At 35.4% G+C, this 15,709-nt stretch overlaps 1 protein-coding gene across 5 annotated transcripts in view; it reads left to right on the top strand.

Moving 5' to 3' along the window:
- The window catches only part of LOC135101982 (protein abrupt-like), a 141,457-nt gene that overhangs the window by 123,146 nt on the left and 2,602 nt on the right, over positions 1 to 15,709 (top strand). The window contains exons 7-9 of one of the 5 annotated variants that reach the window (XR_010269481.1): positions 12,289 to 12,413; positions 12,981 to 13,074; positions 15,236 to 15,367. Coding sequence is in view for 1 of the 5 variants with exons in the window: in XM_064006516.1 (XP_063862586.1) it covers positions 9,308 to 9,428; positions 10,533 to 10,764 (353 nt within the window). In the remaining 4 variants the exon portion in view is untranslated. Of the gene's footprint in view, positions 1 to 9,307; positions 9,429 to 10,532; positions 10,909 to 12,288; positions 12,414 to 12,980; positions 14,360 to 15,235; positions 15,368 to 15,709 lie in introns of those variants that run through there. The other 4 variants (XR_010269482.1, XR_010269480.1, XR_010269483.1 and 1 more) reach the window with 4 other exon arrangements.

Genomic DNA, 15,709 nt, shown 5'->3' with positions numbered 1-15,709 from the left:
CAGCTCTTTGGCTTATAGGAGAGCAGAGATCATCATGTTTAAGGAGACAGACCTGCTACTTTAGCAGGGATTTGAACCTGCAGGTTCTTGGTTGTGAGTCAATTTTACTAAGTACCAAACCACTAGCCAAAAATTTTTGATAAGTAAACACAAAATGTGAGAGGATACAAAAATGTTCATTACAAATACATTGTGTTGCCCTGCCTCTACTTTTACTTTTATGTTGCTTGTCTTCAACGTGTAAATTTTCTTTACTTGTACTACTTGTAGTACTCATGTCTCCATCCCATTCCAGGTATTTTGAACATCAAATGTGTATATGTGTGGGAGTGGGTATAGATGGGTGGACTGCTACAGTCAGACTTGTCAGTCCCTTGTCCCAGCCTCATACCTGCTCAACTGTACTGAATCCAACTGTCTTCCTACACATTACACTCCCTCACTCCCTCTTGTGCCATGCTTCACTCGGTGATTCTTTTCATCATCACTTGGGTACTAGCTAAGCCTGTGCTGACTAACTTTTATAAAAGTAAGCTGTTTTATGTAATTCTAGCATATACATATAGCTATAATTAGTACCAGTACATTTACATTCTTATTTTTAGACTTTAACCTGCATCTACTTTCATCACTGCTCAACCAATTCTTGTGCCATATATGAATAAAATCATGCCATTACATTTTTTCCTTTTCTCTGAAAATGCTCAAGGAAGCTTTGAGACAAGGAGGAGTATATACTATGTAAGAGACTGGTGGATCAACATGTGAGACAGTGGTGTGAGGAAGAGTCAAGGAATGTGATGTGCAGAGGAAGTGATACAAGCTCAGTATTTACATGTTTGGGCTGAGAATGTAATGAGAAAAGAGGGAAAAAAATTATTTATAGTGATACAGTGATATAAGCACCAACATATTGTTAGAGGTAGGGAGCCTCACCTGAATGGCATCAGGCCTGGGCACTGAACCTCAGACTTTTGATTTGCCATGAGGTTATGCTACCCATTACACCATGGTACCCACTAGTGATAACTCACACACATATATATATATGCTCACTTCTCTGCTTTTCCCTTTACTCATCCTACCATTTCCTCATCTTTATCTCCCCACAATGATTCTACTGCTTATTCTTTATTCCTTATGCAGACCTACTCATGGTATAGTTATTAGATAACATTCCTTACATTTATGGATTTTTAATGAAAAGCTTGAAACTCCTCTCACCATCTTTTTTTTTTCTTTTTTTCTTTTTTTTTTTTTTAGATTTATTAAAGTTGGGAAACCTGAAGTATCATCTTAATGCATTATACTGATACATTTGGAAAGCTGATCCAGAACATGAATACAGCAGTGAGCTGTATCAGTATGATTCACATGAAGAAGGATGGTGGGATGGGGAAGAAGTGGAAATCAATACAGGAAATAATGAGTCATTGGGTCAGGAGAACATTCTCATTCTCATCAGTCTCAGAAAAAATGAACAGTTCACTTTCTCTCACAGTAAGGATGACAATAAGCATGACAGCAAGGTCTAGAAATCTCTAATTATGTAGAGATACAAGATCTTGCCTCAGCAGTAGTGTAATAAGTAATAATTTAGCATTATGCTGCACATGAAGAACACATTGCAAGCATACCTCAAACAGTGGAGTAGCTGCCTTGGAATAAGTTACGCTGTTAGAACAATCAAAGTTGATCGCAGTATTGCAACACACACACACACACACACACACACACACACACACACACACACACACACACACACACACACACACACACACACACACACACACACACACACACTGATATAATTATGTGAATGAGCATAAACAAACATTAACCACAAGTAGAGATGAGGATGAGAGGCATGTTAGGCCTTTGTGATGGGATGTGGTAATGTCTTAACAAAGAGATGCAACTCTCTGCCTGTCATGTTTGTGAATTTGTTCTTTAGGCTATGTATTATGGCTATATATTGGATGGTAACTTCCCTTTTGCCTTACAAAATGTTATTTATATATGTTGAATGATAATTTGTTGTATGCAATATATACATATATCATTATTTCATCATTCCAGTTTCTTAGCTTTGTTTTTATGTGCAAATGTTTCAGTTGAGTCATGAAATACTCATTATGAAATTAGTTTTTGCTCAATACGGAAAAACATAAGTAAAACATTTTTCTCTCTCCCTCTCTGGTGAGTGAATGTATAAGTCTGTTTGAGAGACAGAAAAGGCATCTTACAGTTTTGTTGTAACAATTTCATAATCTGAGGTAAAGCTTCAGTCTTTACAACTTAAAGATTATTAAAGAACTAGTGTACCTGATCATGTTTTAAAAAAAATGTATCCTTGAATTATTATGATTTTATCCCTCTAATCTGAATAAGGATTTAGTAGTTAATAATACACTATCTTCTGGAGGCACTAAGCTCAATAATACAATTCTGACTGGCCATGATATCTAATGTATTCAGAAATATAAAGTGAACATCCATGGCACACACAACATGAGATGAGTCAGCGATCACAATTTGCTTAAAGACTGAAGGTAATGTTTCCTATAATTTAGCCTTGAAATCATAAGGTAAGCACAGCTTAGGAAAATGAATACAAACAATTCATTCAAATTTCATGACAGATTTTTCATCTTTGTTTATTCATTTTTATTTGTTTTATCATCACTAGCATTTTTTCTTTTTTTTGAGGAATTTTTTTCAAGGTATCATTACCACATTCAGTACATACCATGAAAATTACAAGAAAGGAGTTACCTAAATTCAGTAGTGTCACTTTTGCCTTAGAGAACTTATAACAATTTCCATTGGCATCACAAAGCAACAATTTGGATGCATAATGTTAGAAGGTGAATATCTTAAGTAAAGAAAAAACAAAAGTTTTGTGTTGTGGAGCATTTATATATGAATAATTTTATTCCTGTTAAGAGATTTGTCTGGCAAATGATACTGAAAATGCATTGCAATTCATCATTAGAAAAGAGCAAGGAGCTTTAAGTTCAAGTCAGGTCACTGATGAATATGAAAAATGAAATGGAACTGTGTGAAGAGGTTTAAGAATGACCATCCTTTAACTGCTATGGAATGGTCAGAGAGGAAACATGAGCTAAACTAAAATGAGATGTGGCAGATGAAATAAAAAGAAACCTGATAGGAAGTGTAAAAGTGAAATTGAAAAGTTTGTAGAAAACATGCAGAGCAGAGATTTATGGAGAAAGTTTTGGAAAACTTTTATTGAACAGTATTGGTGATAATTGTAGTTGAGGATGGTAATGTTCAGTTCTTGTTTCTTACCATGTATTGGTAACATATACTACTGAGGATTGGTTTCCACATCCAAACATGATTTCATCAGACAAAAGATAAGCAATCTTGTTTTCACAAAATAACCAGTTTTACCATTTAGTATCATAGCAATGATCATTTGTAGTTGTTGGTGTATGACAACTGACCCTTTATTGGCACTTGAAATTGTCATGGTGTCAAGAGATACACATGGTAAACAGCCACAATAGCTTAAGGAGTAAAGGAATAAATTAAAGCACATTAGCTTGTGGAGGGAATGCAAGAAATGCCATAAATTTCCATCATAATGTATTTGACCCTGTTGAGGTATACTGGCAGATTTGTAGTCTCTGGTGGGCTGCAGTCTTTGATATTATGTAGCGGGCAGCCATGGAAATGAACCACATCATATGGAAAATTATCATGATAGCATGATGCATCTCCAGAGACAGAATATAGGTGATGTTTCAATACATTGAAAAGGCACTTCTAGCTCATGTTGTATGACACAAATGCAAATTAAGTTATGAAATAGATAGCATGAAACATTTGCTATCCATAAGCTCAGTGTCCTGTACTACCTTACCCATACTGCAGATTACTTCTTCGCAGATGGAGAGTGAAAAGATAAAAACCATAATGAGGCAGTAGAATGTTTTACTCTGTCACTGCTTCATCTGTAAAGGTACGGCTACACCACTCATCCCTGCTGCAGTTCACCATTTGCTGGATGCATTCTGTGTACTCTCACACTTACTTTTCTTTTAAGGACTTTTTACTTCCCACACCACTGCCAAACTACCTCATAGATCTATGATAACAGCTACATCACATTGTTGTCAGTTTTATATTCTCTCTTAAAATCAGAATATATATATATATATATATATATATATATATATATATATATATATATATATATATATATATATATATATATATATATATATATATATATATATATATATATATATATATATATATATATATATATATATATATATATATATATATTATATAGATCTTTATGCTGGTTGACTTATTTTTCACACATCAAAAACTTATCACTTGATTTAATACAGTAACTCACTGCCATTCTGTTGACCAGTGTCCTTTGAATTATTCCTGTTAAATTCTGTTCTGTTGGTTACCAAAAATTTTGGTAACCTAACCTAATCAAACATTTTTCCTTATCGTTTGCTGTCTCCATCGATTGATATTCACAGAATAAGCACAAGAAGATAGTGGAGCTCATATTTTAGAATACATGAACAAACTGAGTAGTTATTGTAGTTATTTCATATTACAGGAGTCTCACCAGTTCTTTGATTTCTTTCTTCTGGAAAACTTACACAGACCTATTGAATCACAACACATGTAATATATTTATGTCAAAGTGCTTGTCCCTGCTGGCACATGGTAAAATCTCTAGTTTTGCTGTTCTATGCCATTTTTGCAATCAAAGAGTAATTACATATTTTACACTGTGATGGGAGATATGCAAACCACAGACTTATATAATATACATATTCCTAAACAAAAATTAACTGGCAACAGACATTTCTGTATTATGAATGTTCTCTGCTTCCTTGGTTATTTGTGCCACTTTTGTGAGATTGAAATTTTAATGGCATGCTTAAGATTAATTGCTTGCACTTTTCCAGTGATCTCGTAAAGCCAGCCAAGAAACAAAGATAGTTGATTTGGTACGACCTAATAGGTTTTGGGAGGTTTTGCCTTAATGATATCTCCAATGGCATTTTATGCTGCTGTTTTGCAATCACAGTCTTGGCTAGAGTTGGCTCACATTCTATTGTTCAATCTCTTCATCTTATAGCATTCTGTCTATGCCATCAGCTTACCTGGAATTAGCTAATGACTTTTAAATGTCTTCCTCTGTTGTGCCAGTGGAACCCAGAGTAGAGCATGGTGGGCTATGGCAAGCATCTTGACAGAAGATCCTGCCAAAACTGACTTTATTGGGGTTGGCTCATTAGTTGAGATAGCAGTGGCTTAAGTGTTGAGAGATAAAGATTTATTATTACAATGAGAGGCTCTGCCAGGGCAAAGTCCACCAGCACTGATGGTCACTTTGTGTACACGGCATCAGCAAGGAAAATGTGATCAATATTGTACTCTAAATCATAAAGATATCATCAGCATTGCAATTGTGGGACTAACTTACCAGTGCAGCTTCCTGGTGTGAGACACAGCTGAAAAACAGGCAACATTTCAGCATGTTATTAACTGAATTATTTCTGTTAGAAAAAAGCAAGCATTATTTGGCCACATTCACCCTTGACATTTAGGTAATGTTTCATTGAAACATGTAATGCAGTTAATCTACTATGTTATTTCTTTTATTTTTATAGTGTGGGAGGAGTACTACTCTGAATTAATTAATGCATGAATGAATCCAGAATTTATGAGAAATGGATGAAGATTTCAAGAATGAGATACGTTGAACTCGATGTTGAAGTAGTAGACTGCAAATAGTGAATGGCATGGAATTTGTGCAACTCATGTTTAGTAATTTATATCCTGTTGGCAGATACTCCCTGAAGATTAACTGTAAAAAAAATCATAGTTACTTAATCATATATTGTGGGATGAAACTGTGATGTATGATGGGAACATGTACATGGATCACAATCACATGAAACAATGACAAAAATGGTGCTAGAAGCTAATTAAAATAACTTGGCAGATGAACATTACTACAGAATGGGTCACACCCCTTCAGTTTGTAGAATATTTCAGAAATTTCATATTCCTTCTGCCATTTTTCTAACTAAAAAAGAAGAAGTAGAAGAAAAAAGTGCAAACACACTCCCTTTGCTAGTCTCTTATCATCAGTAGCATCATATTTCAATCTCTAGTAAATGCTAGGATAAAGTAGCTTCTGTTGTTACATATCTGTGATTGTTAAACATTTTGTTGATTATCTAATGTCAACATACATACAGTTGTACATACATATGTACATGAACTTATTGTCACACACTTTAATTTCTACTTATCAATAGTAAATAAACAGGAAAACAGTTTTGTCCCACAATACCCTCAATCATCACCACACAGATCCTCAGACTCAGTGAAAAAGACACTCACTGACAATCTCAGGTATCAAACTGTTTTAAAAACTTAAAAGAAGTCACTGGTACTTCATGAAATAAAGCTGATGCTTTTTTCATTGTTTATTATTCTTTCATTTATTTGTTTAGTTTTATCCTGTGAGATCTGCCTTGTCAAGAAGTTATATGTATATATGTACTAAAAGCTATACATATTACATAATTCTGAAAGTCTCATATGCAGATGCAGGTTATTTATTTTGTTTTAAAAATCTTTCTGTTGTGAAAAGTAAACTCTTCTGATATTAATTTTCTTAATGTAATCAAATTTCCAAACCATTTGGAGATCATACAGTATGATAGTGGATTATGAATGCAATAATTTTTTACTCCTTCAGTGTTCTTAAGCCAGTGTTTCAAAGTCTTTATAAGAATAATTATAATAAAAATAAATTCTAAAGCTGGCCATCATGTCATATATTTTCACAAAAACTAGGGATCAGTGCATTGTCAGGAAATATCTATGTGTGCCATTTATAAAAACTCTAACAACTATACCATGGACAAGTCTTTTGAAACCTATTAAATATGCCCCTTGAAAACATGGATGTTAGATTTTGAAAATCTTTATTCAGTAATGCTTTTGAGAGAACTATGTGGAAGAGGCATGGCACGTGAGAATTGAGACAAAAACATTACCCCTTATTACCAGTCACACATTCCTAACTTAATTCCTAATGTACTTGATTAAGTCTTCTAGTAATTCAACAAACAGTGATAGGAAATAGAACAATGCTTCTCACATTAAGTATGTTTACTTGCCATTCAGTAATTTTTCTGTTGTTTAGTTTTGTTTTCTGGTAGATGTGACAGACCACTAGTGTTGGTCTAATAACTGTAATGAATGTATATTCTGTGATAATAAATGTACTATTAAAAATTGTGCATTTTAGTAACCCTCATAATCATCTGATATTTACATAATTTGTATTGGATTTCATTTTTGATGGTCATAAAGCATGCACATGAATATGCATTCATATACTCAGGAAACTTTGCTGTCACAGACTGGACAGGATTGATAGGTCTTGACTCTCAGGTTGTTTTCATAAAAATACATGCAATAAAGACTTTATCATGTGGATTACTTTAATCTACAGTTTTAATTGCCCTTTTCTTTTTTTCTTCCATTATTCTTTTTTATAGAAAGACTGATTTTATATGTAATAGCAGTAAGTACTTTGGTTGCTTATAATACCATCATGGCCATTAAATACCAATGGCAAGCAACCAGAAAGGCATTGCACAGTTTTGACATTACAGCAACCAACCATGTTCTTCAAGGATCACTGGTAATGTAAATGAAGTGCTACTACATTTTACTTATGTATCTATACACCAGAGAGAGTAATGTTTCATGTCTGAGGTACAGACATTAGGTTTGAGTCTGAATGTGCTGAGATTGGTGAGCTGGAGCAGGGATGGGACAGGGTGGTGAGTTAAAGTACATTTAGAACTGATGGCAAGGATTATGATTGTATAACTGATTATTTTAAAATAATGCTTACTTACATTCTTTCATTTTACAAATATACTTTCCGTTAGGGCTGTATTTATTTATTTTTCTTTTTTTATATAATGAATTTTCATAAATGACTGTATCTTCTTCTTTAGAGTTATTATTACAATATACATGTGTCAAATTCAACTATAATTAGCAAGTTATTCATCTTTCATTTATTCTTGTTCTTGGATGTATTGAAAATGAGACGATGAAATTACAGTATGTAACACTGCATTTCCAGAGCTGTGTTTAGAAATCAGGTTTCTTAATTATCACTTCAATAGGTGGCTGATTCTCAACATACCATGTAAGGATCAATAGAAATTGTAATGCAACAAAAAGGTATCTTAGTAGTATAGTGAAGTAAGGTTACTCGATGTTTGGAATTTAAAAACACAGTATAAAAATTTGTTTGGGTTCTATCATTTCCTATAGTTTGAGGCATGATGTGGCTGCTTTCTGATTCCCTAATGCTGTTGTTGATTGGCAAATGTGAGAGAAATGTGTCTTAACTAAGAAATATTTTATGGTAAAGCACTGAGTCAGCATTTTCTGTCTGAGAAAACAGGAATGACACCAGATAACCAGGACACAAGTTCAAAGGAAGCTGGCTATCAGAGAAAAAGATGATATCATAATCTCAGGAAACTGACAGCAAGCCACACATAGCATCTAAAGATTTATTATGTTCTTCATTGTATTTGATGGTTTTCATCATTGCTTATGCTATGTGAAGAAACATTGTGTTCTCTTTTAAATTTATCACAGTTTGGTCTGTGGAAAGATGGTCCACTGAGATACAGTTGTTTATTGGGCTGTCAGTTAGCAAAAAATTTATACTTGTTTTGTTTGGGAACACTCCAGGAGGTGACCTTGATAGAGAAGCACTCACCTGTGCCTGCCCGCTTCCCTCATCTCTCGTAGATTCCTCATTCCTCTTTGATGTCTTTCTCTCACTTGCTATTCTGTCACACATTTTTCCCATATCTAGCATTGACTAAACAATATGAATATTCTTTTCTTTCAACATTTAATGACATTTTTTCATGAATCATTATAAATTTTCATTGTGCTAAGGCTCAGATTCCTTATTTCTTGAATACATATATCATAATTTAATACAGTAACACAATTTACCCATTATTATTTTCTGGTGTTATTTGATGTTCACTTATCAATGAATGTGTTACATTGAAAAAAAGTATTTCTTATTCAAATCTCTTGCCAATTACTGCCTCACATTATTACTTTATCTTGCACTTAATACTTCTTTATATTTGTTGAAACTGCTTTCCAGGAAACAGTCATGTCTTATCTTCACAGAAAGAAAGTGATTACACTTACAGCCTGTCATTCCGCCTGGCAGATATTCAGCTTGCAGTGACAGGAGGTGGGGCAGGTGTGGGTTCCTGTAGCTCTCCATACACTCAGCCTTCCAGACAACGATGTTACTGTCCTACATGTGGTCGGATGCTCAGTCAAAGAAGGTAATTATGTGTACATCAGTTTACTCATGCACAATATTGTGCACATATTTCAGTTGAAGTTACATGCTTGACATCAAGAGGAAAAGATAAGGGGAAAAGAAATTGAAAAATATGTAGCAGGAGGTGCAGTTCTATCTATCTATATACCAGGCCACCAGTCCATCACAGGGTGCCACCAACAAAACATTATACACTCATACACACATCATACTGCAACTTTTTGTTTGTCAGCTGACAGACAGACAAAGAAAGTGCAGTTAACAAGAGAAAACAGCAATAATAAAGAAAATGCATTCTTACTATTTTTCTGATCAGAGGTGAAGGTGGACGCTTCATATGGAAACCGTGTATCATTTGACTTGTGGTGCTGTGGCCTGGACATCATTATGAATTATTATTTTGTGTTACAGGCATTGCATCATGAAGAATTTAGAGAATTTAGAAGTTTGATCATACCACTCTATGATGACTTCTCCATCAGTCAAGGGAATGATGACAGAAGAAGTAGTGTGAAAATGCTTTTTGAAAACATCAATTGTTAATTTTTTTATCTTCCGAACAGCTTCTTTAAGTCTTTGACACACATTTCTCTTCCCATTTGTGTCCCTCTACTGCATTTATTATTATTACTATTTATCTACTTTTTATTCATCATAATTAAAACACTCCTTGCAGGAGTGAGGCAAACTGCCTAGAGATTAAAAATTGAGTTTTCACTTGTCTTGATATGGAGAAAAGGCTGTATTTTGTGTGGTGCTTGTAAGATGGTAATGTAAGGACAGGAATAAATAGAGACTTTTCTGTCATATTCTTCCCCTTGGGAGAGTTTTAAGGAATAAGCATCAAACATAGATAGACACCTAGATGGAATGTTAAGTCTTGTTTTCATATGTGCATTTCAGAGTAACAAATAGTTTTCATATTATTTTGTGCAATTTTTTTTGCTTTGATAATCCTCAGTGTCCCTTATACTTGAATGACACATTTATAATATTACACATAAAATTCAATAAAAAGCATAAAAAGTCACTTTCAAAAATAATATTGAAAAATTGTCTTGAAATTTTAAAGTCACAATGAATTAATACCAACTGATGCTTACAGGAACCTGAAACAACACCTCATCACAACACACAAGATGACGCCGGACGAAGCTACCATCATTGTGAAGCGCTGCAACCTTGAGCTTCTTATTGATGAGCCAATCCTACAGCCATCACTTCCCCCCATACCACTCCTCCCATCTCCTCCCCTGCCCCTCTCAATAGTCTCCACCATCACGCCGCTGTCCCCACCTCCCATCATGATGGCCACACGGAGCCCGCTTTCTTCATAGCCTCAAATTGTGTACTTACAACTTAATTCTTATCTAAGTTAGTGACATACATTGATGATTATTTTTCATGTGTGTTACTATGTTCCTTGGTAGTTTATATTTTGTGTATGTATATTAATCTACTTAGCTTTCTTCCTGCCAAAGCATTAGCCTGAAGAAATTTGTATTGATTGATATTAGGAATACAATTTTTCATGAATAAAGACTTTAAATAAATCTGTATTTATTCAAGGTTGTTGATGTCCTGCTCTCTTAAGGAATTACCATCAAGGGCAGAGGTATTACTGGACAGCCTCCAATTTTTGTCATTCCTGCATATTGTTCTTTTTGTATATCTTTATTTTTTCATCTTCTAATGTACAGTATTATTAGATATGCTTAAGCTTCTGGGGTGTAATAGGGTTGTCCATAAGACTATTCCTTTCCTCCAGGGGCCTAAAAGTGTATGGTACTTTGTCTGGGCCATCCTGTGTGGGATTGATGGCCTGGTATATAGACAGATTGATAATTGTATTATTCAGTTTATCTCACTTAAGTTTGTTTGTGGTCCTTTTATAACCATCCCTTTAATTGCACAGTTCAGTTATTACATACATGATGCTAATTTATTCTCCTGTGTGCCTTTCATATTTCAGAACCATCATACTGTTTTGCATTGTGCCTGTTCTGTTCATCAGCACTTTATTGGCACTCTGTTGTGTGTGCTTCAAATTTTATTCTTATCCATCCCTTCCAACATGCTCTTCTTCAAGGCTAAATTCTGTTCTGATAACTCTTTAACCTTCTACTGAATATACCTTAATTTTATGAGGCATAGTAGAAAATTCTCTCTCTCTCTCTCTCTCTCTCTCTCTCTCTCTCTCTCTCTCTCTCTCTCTCTCTCTCTCTCTCTCTCTCTCTCTCTCTCTCTCTCTCTCTCTCTCTCTCTCTTATAAATTTTGTTAGATACACAAGTGCTCTTGAATTACATTTCTTGGTATGCAAAAACAAAAATGTCCCTTCCTGTGAGATAACTTGGCAAAGATAACATATTTTTCTTCAGGTTCATATGCATTGACAACCAGTGGAGCAATGGGCATGTGAGAGGTAGCCTGACGTTGCATGTAGAATGACAAATACTAGCATGAATATTGTTATGGTGGTGAAAGCCTGATGATTAGTGCCTGTGTGTTAACTTATAACTGTAAGAATCTCTCTCTCTCTCTCTCTCTCTCTCTCTCTCTCTCTCTCTCTCTCTCTCTCTCTCTCTCATGCATGGCTACACTGAAGGACAGTAAAAAATATTATGAATGTAGGAATATGCTCTCATGTCTCGTACTTTCAAACTGTTATTGTGTGAGATAAAAACAGGATGAATATGAATATAACAATGATGGAGTAGTCATCTCTTCACCATTCACCACTACTGGAACACCTTATCATGACCGAAACACCGAGTATCAAGTGGACGTTTTCAGCACATTTCCTCCTTTGTATCGAGTACTTTAGGAGGTCTTATTCTTTTATTATACTTTTTCCCGCCAGATCTTGGTGTACATCCTCAACATTGGCAGCATGAACAGGCGATCGAGTGACACTGAGAGGGGGAAAACTAGGGCATCGGACAGGAGATGTCACTGCTGTTCTTTTGAGAGGGAGGCTTTTACGAGGTACTTATGTGTTAACTCTCATAACCAGTTTTTTATGCATTATTTCCTTGGATGTGATAAGTTGTTAGATCATTAAATAAGTATTCATGTTCTAAGGAAATGTCTATGGTATTTGCTGGTATTTATTGTATGTGTTCATAAGGCATTGTTATGTGAGGTAGGACCTCGTACCCTCAGCTAAACGCAGTGACCAATTAGCAAAGAAAAAAAAAACAGTGTAATACTTTCCCACAAGCAACACTCAAAGTAGACATGTAACGAATTTGTGCCCAGCCCCCCCTAAGAAAAATAAATAAAAATAAATAAATAAATAGATAGATAAATAAAATAAAAAAAAATAAAAAAATAAAATAAGTAAATAAAAAAGATAAATAAAAAAAATAGAATAAAACATAAGACTGCTACGAAAATATGAGTAGTGACTTTGGGAGAACATCAATTTTGGAAATGAAGCAGATGTTATTTTTGTTTTATGTATTTATTTACTTATACGTTTATTTACATCTTTATTTCATCTATTTGTTTAACTTTATTATCTTATTAATTTATTCGCTTTCTGTATTTCAGGTGGATTGCCAGTGTAATGAATAACAAGAAATGCTGATTCATTATAAACGCTCGAGGCAGGAGAGGGCACATCCGGTATTGATATTATTATGGCGTGGGTAACATTTTCAAACTCGTTCCCGAAAAAGACGTAAACAACTTGTAATGATGTGGCGTTTGTCTTCGCTACCTAAAAACAAGATACTATCTTCTCTATAGGTTATGCCTCTACTATTGATCTCTACTTAGTGCATAATTGGATAATACTACCCTTATTCTCCTACATCAACATCTGTCATCTAAAAAAAGAATACGAGCAAAGCGAGTAGATAATGAAACTACAAGTTCCGGAAAGGTCCAATTGCGGGACTACTCGTTATGTTGCGAGTGGTGTCTTAAGTTTCGTATTCGTAAGTAACTCAGCACCTCATCTTGACAATCCATAACAGCATCTAGAGGGAGTGACTGGTTTTCAAGTGTGTTTTTATAAATATTGATAGTTTAAGAAGGATTCTGCATGATCAGTGAGAGAAAACATCCATACCAACACAATTTTTCATCATAATAGACTCTGAAAAGATTCCCCACGAGAACCCGAAGTGTTTAAGAATATGGGTTTAAGTCATAAGTGAAATTTACATCAAACTGTTTATGAAGTCTGAAGGGAAGCCATAAGAGTCACCATACTTAATTCATCTACCGTATCCAAGATCTTTACTCCTTCATACATTAACTGTTAAGCCTCCAATCATACCTTTCCGAAGCACTAAGTAGCAACTTTAAATACTGAGCAGTTTCCTCAGTTATTTCTTTCCTAATCATGTGTTTGCTCGTGTAGCTTCCTCGCCCTTCATATGCTTCCTCGTACACTGGAGCACTTCTGCGCCGTACCTCCACTACATTCAAAATGTTTTAGTTGAAGTTACACGGGTTTTCAAGGATGTTTTTTTTATGATTCCAGTGACAAATTAACATGATTTCTACATTATTAACAGGAGAAACACGCGTGAGAACTTGGCTAATCATCTATCTCTGTGGCCTAAAAAAAATAATCGTAGTAAGAGAGCAAGGGATTTCTGAATACGGGCGAAAAAAATGATCTGGGAGGGAATAGTAATTGTCAGATATTGAGGTTAATGTATGAAAGACCGATTGTAAAAAGAACTCCTCAAAAGGTCTTAGTATTTTTTTTTTTTTTTGGGGGGGGCGGGAGAGGGTGGTTCGTATGAGTTTCGAAACACGAGAGCGAGACACCGAATGAGATAGTGAAGTGTAGATGAAGGAACGAAGCACGCCGTCCTCAGTACGTGCGTGGTGGTGGACAAGGGAGGACGGAAGTGTGCGCATTGCATTCGTTTATTCGGTTATCGATTTTGGTGCTCTTCATACATCATATTCGGGTTTGTTATAGTTTTGCGCTGTAATATCTTCTGCTCATATAGATATTCAGCTTCGCACTTAGCCGTCACCCTGTCTGCTGCCTTCATTAGTGTAGTAAATTTTCAAATCCTACTTGCCCTACACTACCATCGTGCGTCCATCTGGTGTTCGTGTCAGTGTTTAGGAATGTTATCGTCTTCCACAACAGCTTAATGTCCTCGTTCCCTTTCTTGCCCTGCCATCTACTCTTCTCAACGGCGTTCTTGTGCTGTCTCTCTACATGCTCCTCGTTACGGCACATTGATCCTCAACTCTGTTCGCTAGTGTGTCTTTGTTGTTGTCGCAACTATTTTTTTTTTTTTTATATCAGTGAGGTAAAACTGTTGGTAACATAGAACTGTGTGGAAGTATTACCCTTAAACTTGAGTAAACGAGGGATCTTTAATTAATGCATCAGTTTTATGTCCGTCCCGCCCAGCGAGTGCCTTCCGCGTCGTAGTTGAGGCAGTATAGCACCGTTCAGAGGGAGTATTTATTTCAGTGACGTTAACACAGATAGTTCATGGTTTTCTATATTCCACCCAATCTTGTTTAGTGTTTCCACTCGCCCCTACTCTTTCGGGGCTTAATATTATATCCGTAAACTTTATAGAGATTTGAATAGTATTATAGTGGCTAAGTTAAAGTAGGGTTAAATGCCTCTAGTGTGAAATACTGTTTATCACCTACATACTGTAGGGGATAGCACGGCTAAACCTAATGAATGATTTGGACTAGTTTGGTAAGTGTTTTCCCTCTGTGCTTTGTAGATGTCCCTCGAGGTATCAGGATGTACCGCTAAAGACTAGTCGTATAACATAAGTGTTTCAGAACTTAAGATAGTTTAACTTTTACAGCTGTTAGCTGCGGTGAAGTAGAAGGCTGGAAGATGTGGCAGGTGGGCCGCCTTACAACGTTGGACGCTGGATGTGATGGCTGAGGGGGAAGTCGTCACCACTATCGATCCGGCTGTGAGTGCATTTCATAAGGTGCGCATCTTTTGGAGCGGTTATCAGTGTACCTCAATTACGTAGTGTATAGGTAATTTTGTAGTTGTAAGTTAATTACATGTGATAGAAAGAAATTTGGAATGTCAAGTAACGAGGTAATCAATGAAGGGGTAAGTGTTCATCATAGCTAATTAATGAAGCACTTATAACATTTATAAGCACCATGTAAATAAAAGTAATGTTTGGGAGGTTTTACCATGAAATTACCACATATCACGCGTTACATAAAGGATTCTGCATGATTTTAGTCAACATCCATACCAACACGATTTATCATAAGACTTTGAAAAGACTCCCCGGGAGAACACCAAGCGTTTAAAA

The sequence above is a fragment of the Scylla paramamosain genome, chromosome 7 (genome assembly GCF_035594125.1).
Source record: "Scylla paramamosain isolate STU-SP2022 chromosome 7, ASM3559412v1, whole genome shotgun sequence".
Lineage (NCBI taxonomy): Eukaryota > Metazoa > Arthropoda > Malacostraca > Decapoda > Portunidae > Scylla > Scylla paramamosain.
This window is presented reverse-complemented; position numbering and strand designations above follow the sequence as displayed.